Source organism: Palaemon carinicauda, chromosome 28 (genome assembly GCF_036898095.1).
Source record: "Palaemon carinicauda isolate YSFRI2023 chromosome 28, ASM3689809v2, whole genome shotgun sequence".
In the NCBI taxonomy this organism is placed as follows: domain Eukaryota; kingdom Metazoa; phylum Arthropoda; class Malacostraca; order Decapoda; family Palaemonidae; genus Palaemon; species Palaemon carinicauda.
The window spans coordinates 47,973,853-47,984,929 of NC_090752.1; the positions used below are offsets into that span (position 1 = coordinate 47,973,853).

Consider the following 11,077-nt stretch of genomic DNA (forward strand, 5'->3'; position numbering starts at 1 on the left):
ACTCAAGATTTATCATTTCCGTTATGGATGAAGAAGTTGTTTCTGATTAGCCACTCAAATATCTTTCACTCGGGATAATGAATAAACGCTTTACAGTCTCAGGCTTCGTGAAAACGTTGTTGTAATACAACCAACACACACATACTATATATATATATATATATATATATATATATATATATATATATATATATATATATATATATGTGTGTGTGTGTGTGTGTGTGTGTGTGTGTGTGTGTGTGTGTGTGTGTGTTAAATTAAACCTTTCTCAACAAAGAAGACTGGAAAAGAAACACACAAGGGTCACTGCTACTCTTTTGTATTTATCTACTGAATATCATATTTTCCCAAACAATCTTTACACTTGTATTCTCCATATTCAGTTTGTTCATATCCCATAACAAATTTTCCTTATTTATTTTTATATCAATCTCCAGTCTTACAACACATATGGCGTGTAGCCTATTAATTATGAGTTATAGCTTTGGGAGCATAAGTGTCTATATCAAATTGCATTAAGGTGAAACTATCGGAAATGGATATTTTTATATACACTTGACTAGTTAATATTTGTTCCTTTTCGACTAAATACGAATACATTTTTGTGCTATCGCGAAACACTAGTTAAAAAAAATCAAGTATAAACATTCGATATAGAAATACGTAAAAAAAATCAATCGGTCATATAAAAACCAATAATGGTATGAAAAATTCAACTCCTTTTTATGTTCCACACAATATATGCAATGTCTTAAATAAAGTTTTGCAATAGGACACCTTTAGGAGTCTCATTACATCATCGAGCCCCTGCAACTGAAACAAAATAAAACGTAGACCTATGGAACTTGGGCTTGAGTCGTTCCATTACACCTCTGTTACTGTAAACCGAATTCATAATACATAATATCATTCACTGACAAAATAATGACAAAACAGGTACTTACAAGAGCAATTATAAGAAAACAAAGACAGCGGAAACCTTTTTAAAATCATGACATATGATACTATGGGCCTATTGTAGTTTCAACATTTGATTCACACAACATTAATCACAATAGCGCAACATGCCTCTTTTGGAAATATCTATTGTTACTGTAAAATACGAAACAATACGCATCCAAATAGCCGCTAACACGATCAAATCCTCATGAAGATAAGGAAATAGGTAAACCACTTTGGGGAAACTTGTTCCTGTTACTAACCTTATTTATGGTTGTCGGGACTCGGGCGTCGGTTGATTCATCATTTTCAAATGGGTGAGGTGGTGGCTGACGGTCGGGTAAAGTAAATAAACGTACTTATTAGTTTTTGAAGTATCTGCAACTGTAAACTGTACAGAAGAAGAGCACTGAAGTATTAATAACTGCAAAGTAAGTCTCAAAGGAGCTATCGAACCTCCAACCTTCCTCAACACCTGCTTTCGTGGGACTGTTTTCAAAATCACCCCGCGAATGCTGTAATTATGAGGTAAACTAGGACGATGGAGAGACGTATTCCAACTGAACATCATTAGTGAACCTTAATATTTTTTTTTCTAAAGAAATGTTAGTAAATATTATTTTTGAGGCTGCTAGCACGTGTATGATTCGTAGGAAGGTAATTAATGATTTTCCACTTATTATGGATGTAAACAACTTGCCCTTTTCACATTCATGGTAGCCTACTTTCTAAAACTTTATGTAGTACTTTATCTAGCATCCCAGTACTATAACCGGTTAAGATCTGCTGAATGGACATTATTACCAATCAAATTACTAAGATCAAAGTATCATCTGGGGCTTGGGCACGGAAGGTACGTTACAGAGATCGTGATTAGACCCATAGCCAGTAATCGAAAATTTATCTCATAGTTTCGATAGGGCAATGAAAAATTATACATATTCTTTGTTTAATATGTGAAACGGTAAGAAAATGCTGCCGACTGATAATGATTTAGTCCGAAATAATACTGAAAACCTGCGTGAAAAGAAGTTAAACACAGCACTGTCAAGCAACCATTAATAGCGTTTGCTGTACCATTACGACAATGTGAAGTTTCTTTATCATAACATCATCACCTCTTACGCCTATTGACATAAAGAGTCTCACTTAGATTTCGCCAGTCGTCTCTATCTTGAGCTTTTAATTCAATATCTTTCCATTCATCACCTCCTGCCTCACGTTTCATAGTCCCCACCCATGTAGGCCTGAGTCTTCCAACTCTTCTAGTGCCGTAATACGTAACCAGCAAATATCATGAGATCTTAGATCTTACACAGATGGTGTAAATTCTGGTTTACCAAATAACCGAATAATTTACTCAAAACTACTTTAATAAACCCTTTTTATGTGACAGTCTGGATCTGGTTAGTACTTAGCCCCTACTGTCCCCTAACCATCGTTTAGGAAGCTTGTGGCTATGTAATAGACCTAGGCCTAAGTTTCAGAGCCTCTTAGAATGATATTCTCTAAAGTTCCGAGTCATGCTGTAGTTGTAATAGCAAAAACGATAGAAAAATCAATAAAATAATTGACTAGGGAGGACACAATTGGAAGGGAAGAAAATAAAAATAGACCAAGAGAAGATATAAACGAAAACAGGAAATATTGGACAAGCGTGATCTGTTCATTCAAAGCTTCAAACAAGAGAGGTTTATTACTTGACTTAAAGAGCTCTTTGTATTTGGCGATGTTCGTATTATTCTCATCGTTTCTGTCTTCCTTTGATAAAATTGTTCCTCTTCACTTCGACAAACCTTTTCTGGAATTGAATATATATATATATATATATATATATATATATATATATATATATATATATATATATATGTGTGTGTGTGTGTGAGTATGTATTTATGTATTGTGTATGTATGTAAACATATGTGTGTGTGTGTGTGTGTGTGTATGTATGTATGTATTTATGTATTGTGTATGTATGTAAACATATGTGTGTGTGCTCGTGTGTACTCTACCAAGGGAAGAACGACTCAACAGTCCCTATCACATTCATTTTTTTTTTCTTCTGAGTCGAGGACAAACTCCGGTGCTGTGATATTTCCACAATAGGAGTCCCTTCACACTTGCACAGAATGTTCATTAACAGTGTGTCGAACCCCCTAACCCCTTCACCACACATACTGCGCCATATACTCGCATTCTCTCTCTTTCTTTACACCGAAATCCCCTCTTCCTCTCCAATAATTGTTAAATACATCTCTCCCACCGTCTCTGGGCCTTCCTTTTTTAATAACTACTGGCTACAAATAAAATCGTACATTCTTCAGAACAGAACCTTCATTTCAACACTTCCGTACTCCCACATTCCTCAATATGTCAGTTTTTGTGCCACAGAGACCTTTTATCCTCTCATATATATATATATATATATATATATATATATATATATATATATATATATATATATATATATGTGTGTGTGTGTGTGTGAGAGAGAGTGTGTGTGTGTATATATCATCAGTAGCAGCAGCAGCAGCCGTAGATAGTAGTTCAATGCAGGAGAGAGGCCTCAGACGTGTCCTTCCTCTCCCGTCTGTTTATGATTTTTTCATTGTCAGTCTATGCCTGCAAATGTGTTTAGCTCGTCTATCCATCGTCTCCTTTTTCTTCCCCAAGCTTTGTCTGCAATCTCTAGAGGCCCACAATGTTATTCTTTTTGTCTATCTATTATTTATCATTCTCATTATATGTCCTAATCACGTCCATTTCTTTTTCTTACTTGTTAAAGTATCCTCTACTTTAGTTTGCTCTCGCATTCACATTGATTTTTTACTGTCTCTAATTGTTCTTTTTTTCGGTTTCTTGGTGTTATTTCCATCATTATTCTTTCCATGGCTCTTTGAGTTACAACTAGCTTATGTTCTAAGACTTTATTAAGGCTCCAAGTTTAAAGGTTTAAAGGTTTAAAGGCCGCTCATGAATGGAAGATGCAAGGAACAGTGACATTGCTCTATCAAGTAGGACAATGCCCTAATGAGTGACCATATAATACATCTGATCAGCGCCCAAGCCTCCTCTCCACCCTAGCTAGGATCAAGGAGGACCAGGCAATGGTTGCTGATGACTCAGCAGATAGACCTATAGGCTCCCCCAAACCCCCATCCTTAACTCACAACGATGGTGAAGTTGCAGCGATCAAAAGAACTTACGAGTTTGAGTTGGACTCTACCCCTGTCTAGCGATTACTAGACAAGGACTTTACCAACAGGCCACCACAGCCCGCATGGCGCATAGTTAATAATGCTATAGCCATCTCATTAAATACTTTTCTTTTAAGAGAAAATGTGATTTTATTTTTCATAATCTCATTTTGTTTGTCAAAAGCTCTCCATTCCATGCTTACCCTTATTTTAATTTCGGTGTTATGTCCTGAGGAAATACTTATTTCTGTCCTAAGTATGCATATTAATTGATAATCCCTAGAGGTTCGTTCATAACCCTTATTTGTTGTCATTCTACATTTTCATTAAATCTTATTTATGGTTTGCTCATATTCATTTTCAGCCTTACATTTATGTTTTCTCTATTTAAATTTCTATCCTCTTTTGCAATTCCTCCCACGATTCACTAAATAGAACTATGATATCCGCAAATCTTACGTTGTTAAGGTATTCCCTATTATAGTTAATTCCTATATTTTCCCAATCAAAATTCGTAAAAACTTCTTTTAAGACCGGTGTGAATATTCTAGGAGAGATGGGTCTACCTGTCTAACTCCTTTCTTAATGACAATTTTTTCACTATCTTTTTGTAGTTTTAGGATTGCTGTATTGGCCATATTAAAGCTCTCTCATATTTTATAAATGCTATACATTGTGGTTTGTCATACTCTGTTGATTTTTTACACTAGCTTGGTAATTACATGGAAATGATCAGTTGTAGAATAGCCACCTCTAAAATCTGTCTGCTCTCTTGGTTGATTAAAGTCTAGTTGTTTTTCAATTCGGCCTAATATGATCTTTTTACATATTTTATGTATTACTGAGAGAAAACTTATTGGACGATAATTTTCAGGTCTTTTGTGTTTCTCTTTTTATGAATTAATATAATAATAAAGTTTTTCAAACCTGTAGGTATAGAGCATTCTTGCAAACATTTTGTGTAAAGTTCAGCCAGTTTTATTGTTATGAAATCTCCTCCATCTATTATCAAATAAATTGTTCGGCCATCTTCTCCTGCTGCTTTGCCCCTTTTCATGCTTTTAAATACTTTCTTTACTTCTTCTACTGTTACTTTTGGTACCGACTCAGGTGCTTCATTATTTCTATTGACAAATTTATTTCCTTTATCACTATTCTATAGGATTGTATATAAATCCTTTGCAAGTTGTATCACTCCATCTCTTTTATTGATAATATTTAAATTTTCATCCTGTAAAGCAAACATCTGTTTTCTTTATATCAACTTGAAGCTTCTTCCATATTTTAGTCTTTCCTTCATTTTGGTCTGATTGTGTTTACGAATGTCTTGGCCTTTTAGTTTTGTTGTTCTTTTAGAAAGTTCTGCTAATACTACTTCACCTCTCTTCGATTTTGCCCTCATTTTCAATCGTTTCTTAATTAGGTTTTTGTGTTCCCGATAGTTTTCCTTGGTCTTGTTTAGGAACTTTTCCACGTATGTATGCAGTTATGAAATTATATATATATATATATATATATATATATATATATATATATATATATATATATATATATATATATATGAGCTGGTAAGCGTTCGTGTTATAAAACCTATAGACATTCATACGCGGCAAGATATTAAAGTGAAAAATCCGACCAAATGTCACCTTATGGGCTTTGAATAAAAGCAATGCTTTTTATAATGCCTTTTATTGCGTCAGCCTAAAAGAACATCAGACCAACAAAGAGAAATATGGAAACGGAAAATGATAAAAAGAAAAAGTAAAACTGCCCGCGGAATTTCATTTAAAAGACTCTGTTTAAAAATAACGATGAAAATAAGCAAAGGAAAAATACAATACCAGATATAATATATATATATATATATATATATATATATATATATATGTATATATATATATATGTGTGTGTGTGTGTGTGTGTGTGTGTGTGTGTGAGTGTGTGCGCGTATGTGGGCATATATGTATGTAAATATATATATATATATATATATATATATATATATATATATATATATATATATATATGTATATATATATACAGTATATATATATATATATATATATATATATATATATATATATATATATATACACAGTATATATATATATATATATATATATATCTATATATATATATATATATATATATATATATATATATATATATAAATATATTACGCTTATGCAATAATTAAAATGTAAATTGAATTTTATAAGAGATTAAATGAAGGCCAATAGATAGAAATATTCCTTGAATAAAATACATAGGCCTCCAATTTTTTCTTTTTTTGCAGGCGTACAACCACTTTGTGAAATATATAAAAAGAACACTTTACAACGTACAACGATTTCAACAGCTTTTATCATAGTTGCATTTTATTGATTGATTTTAACAGAATATTGGCGTCATGCACAAAATAAGAAGAATGTATTTCTCACGCACATATTTTCACTTGATTTTCTCTTTACTTTTTTATAAAAACATTCATTTTCTTCTTGGTTCTGTTATTTGTTATGCAAGATTTTTATTCATTTGAATTTTGTTTGGCAAGATGATATCGGCTTCATATTTTTCAAGATAAATTTGAGTAAATGTAGGATATTATTACTTTAATAATAATAATAATGATAATAATAATAATAATAATAATATCAATTTGGGTAAATGTGGGATATTATTACAATAATAATAATAATAATAATAATAATATCATTAGTACTTGCTAAGCCGCAACCCTAGTTGGAAAAGCAGGATGCTATAAACCCGGGGGCTCCAACAGGGAAAATAGCCTAGTGAGGAAAGGGAACAGGAAAAATGAAATATTTAAAGAACAGTAAACATTGAAATAAATATTTCCTATATAAACCATAAAAACTTTAACAAAACAAGTGGAAGAGAAATAAGATAGAATAGTGTTCCCGAGTGTACCCTCAAGCAACAGAACTCTAATAATAATAATAATAATAATAATAATAATAATAATAATATTAACTTAGCTAGTAATAATAATAATAATAATAATAATAATAATAATAATAATAATAATAATAATAATGATTTTGAAATCAACAACGTCAATACTGGTAAAAATAGAGAAAACTAATGGACCCAAGCTCCAACGACAGATATAGAAGATCAGATACCGGTACAGAAGCGACGTAAACAAAGTTCGTGGGGGGAATAGCGCAGCAGTAGAACGTTAACAGGAATAAAAAGAGGCAAAGATCAGATACTGACACTAGACAACAGAGTAAACAAAACACTCCACAACCCAGGTGCTCAGAAATGTTGCCCTTGGGAAACCTTGAGGACACTTCTGAAATACAGACGTGTTTCATCATACTACCTACACCTGTTCTCTCTCTCTACTTGAGGTTCTCTTTGGACCTAGATTTCAGTCTGTGGTATGATTCGCTCGGTTACAGTAAATCAGAGGTTATAAATTAATATGTGTCGAGTTTTTTTTTGCATATTTATGTGGACACTAAAACTAATATCCTTTACGGATTTGACACCTGAATATTTACATAGAAGGGTAGAATGATTGACGGAATAAGATATGTAAATCTGTAAGGTAAAGCTGTAAGTCTCACTTATGAGATGAGTCAGTGTTTTGACTTAATTTGGTTACTTAAAGAATTTCAAGGATGATAAATTATCGAGAAGATTGAATGATTTGGATGTTTTAATATGAATTAAGTTATTCAAATGAACGACCAAAGGTGACAGAATGAAATGACTTGCTAGTTTTATTTAACAAATCTCTACTGCCTTTGATGCATGAGAATGAGAAATGCTCGAAAAAATGGCACTAAGTATACTTTTCTATGTTATTTATGTTTCTCTTGTTTATTTTATAGTTTATATATGAAAGATTATTTTAATGTTGTTACTGTTCTTAGAATATTTTATTTGAATTGTTCGATACTTCTCTTGTAGTTTATTTATTGCCTTTCCTCACCGGGCTATTTTTTCCTGTTGGAGTCCTTGCCCTTATAGCATCCTGATTTTCTAACTAGGGTTGTAGCCTATCAAATAATAATAATAATAATAATAATAATAATAATAATAATAATAATAATAATATGTTACTGATGAACATTATTTATGTGTAGGCTATACGTAATTGTTAGTGCCACGTAAGTTTTTTGCACACTGGTTTTATTCAGGTAGTAGGTTGGCCAGGGCACCAGCCACCAGTTGAGACACTACCGCTAGAGAGTTAAGGAATCCTTTGACTGGCCAGACAGTACTACATTGGATCCTTCTCTCTGGTTACGGTTCACTTTCCATTTGCCTACACATACACTGAATATTCTGGCCTATTCTTTACATATTCTCCTTTGTCCTCATACACCTTAGAACACAAAGATTACCAAATAATTCTTCTTCACCCAAGGGGTTAACTACTGCACTGTAATTGTTCAGTGGCTACTTTCTTCTTGGTAAGGGTAGAAGAGACTCTTTAGCTATGGTAAGCAGCTCTTCTTGGAGAAAGACACTCCAAAATCAAACCATTGTTCTCTAGTCTTGAGTAGTGCCATAGCCTCTGTACCATGGTCATACACTGTCTTGGGTTAGAGTTCTCTTGCTTGAGGGTACACTCAGGCACACTATTTTATCTTATTTCTCTTTCTCTTTTTGTTAAAGTTTTTTATAGTTTATACAGGAACTATTTAATTCAATGTTGTAACTGTTCTTAAAATATTTAATTTCTCCTTGTTTCCTTTCCTCACGGGGCTATTTTCCCTGTTGAGGCCCCTGGGCTTATAGCATCCTGCTTTTCCAACTAAGGTTGTAGCTTAGCAAGTAATAATAATAATGATAATGATTCAGTAACTTAAAGAATGGACGGAATGAAAGCTCTCTTGCTCTTCCCAACAGCCCCATCCTCTTAAAGAAATATCATTAATGTTATTGTTTCTTTCTCAAAGCAGATTAATGTACACTGGGTTAAAATGACGAGCGAATTTATTTGCATCTATGAAATTATTATTATTTCTTATAATGAAGACAATCATTAACTTGTTAAGCAAGTTTCCTGAGAGAAGAATTGGGAAATAAAATTCTAGTGAGATACGGGCAAAAATATCACAAACATAAACAAAAAATTAAAGAAAAAATAAGAATGGACAAAGAAATTGTGTGTGTGTGTATATATATATATATATATATATATATATATATATATATATATATATATATATATATATATATATATATATATATATAGTAGGCTAAGACGCACACACATATTGTTAACACACGTATATGTATATACACACGCTATATATATATATATATATATATATATATATATATATATATATATATATATGTGTATATATATGTATATATATAGTGTATGCACTGTATATATATATATATATATATATATATATATATATATATATATATATATATATATATATATATACTGTATATATATATATATATATATATATATATATATATATTTATATATACATATATATATACACTTGTCTGTATGTGTGAGTGTGTGTGCGTGATATTTTTTCACATTCAAACGTGTTTATACATATATTCATATAAACCACAAATATTTCCTAATATCTAGATTCTCCCTACCTCGGGATCAGAGACCCAAGGGGGAATTAACTTTATGATACTAGCTTCAGTTTCGAACCCAAAAAACTGAAGTTCTAGTGACTTGCCACCGGACCTCATTGGGACATAGCTATTTGGTTTAGAGCTATTTGAAATATTAAAAGAAAGATAACTGATTCATTCATACTGCACAGAGACATAAATGAGATTTACGTATTCGTATCATATTACTGTCGCCATTAGATGACACTGGCCTTATGCCAATATCATTATTATTATTATTATTATTATTATTATTATTATTATTATTATTATTATCACTTGCTGAGCTACAACCGTAGTTAGAAAAGCAAGATGATATAAGCTCAGGGGCTCCAACAGGGAAAATAGCCCAGTGAGGAAAGGGAATAAGGAAAAATGAAATATTTTAAAAGAAAAAACAACATTTAAAATAAATATTTCCTATTTGAACTATGAAAACTTTAACAAAACAAGAGAAAGAGAAATAAGATAAAATAATGTGCCCAAGTGTACCCTCAAGCAAGAGAACTCTAACCCAAGACAGTGGAAGATCATAGTACAGAGGTTATGGCACTATCCACGGCCAGAGAACAATGGTTTAATTTTGGAGTGTCCTTCTCCTAGAAGAGCTGTTTACCATAGCTATAGTCTCTTCTACCCTTACCACGAGGAAAATGGCCACTGAACAATTACAGTGCAGTAGTTAACCCCTTGGGTGAAGAATTGTTTGGTAATCTAAGTGTTGTCAGGTGTATGAGGACAGAGGAGAATATGAAAAGAATAGGCCAGACTATTCGGTGTATGTGTAGGCAAAAGGGAAGTGAACCGTAACCAGAGAGAAGGACCCAAGGGCATTGTTCCGTAGCAACAACGTCGACCTGTTCATATAAAAAAAAAGAGTATTGTTATAGCTTGAAGTTTGAGTAGCTTCCTCACTCTTCTGTTCATACGTTGCTTTTTAGTGACTAACCTAATAACGTACTGATTAGCTCATTAAAAACTAAAATAATTAGTTGATCGATACATAAATAGGTTAATTGATAGCCTAATTAATTATGGGGATGTCAAAAGCCTTAAGCTTCTCTGCAATTTAAGCTCTACTCACGCGATCAAAGCGAAGTTGATTTGTGAATCGAAAATTTCATACCACAAACTTATTTGTGTTGGCCCTTTTCTGTTCTTCCAAGCTCTACTGTAATTCACATGTTGTCCTTCCTCTCCAATGCCAAGCCGTAAAATAAACAAGATTACCACCTACCTTGCGCCCAAGTCGCTGGAAAAAAAATATCTGTTTCAACGGTCCGAAGAAATATTCGCCGAAGTTC

General features: G+C 32.5%; 1 protein-coding gene across 1 annotated transcript in view; it reads right to left on the minus strand.

Moving 5' to 3' along the window:
- Positions 1–468: 468 nt before the first annotated feature.
- LOC137621804 (protein FAM200B-like) overlaps positions 469–11,077 on the minus strand; it is a 105,328-nt gene continuing 94,719 nt past the window's right edge. The window contains exon 3 of the mRNA XM_068352311.1: positions 469–623. Within this exon, the coding sequence (XP_068208412.1) occupies positions 469–623 (155 nt within the window). The remainder of the gene's footprint in view (positions 624–11,077) is intronic.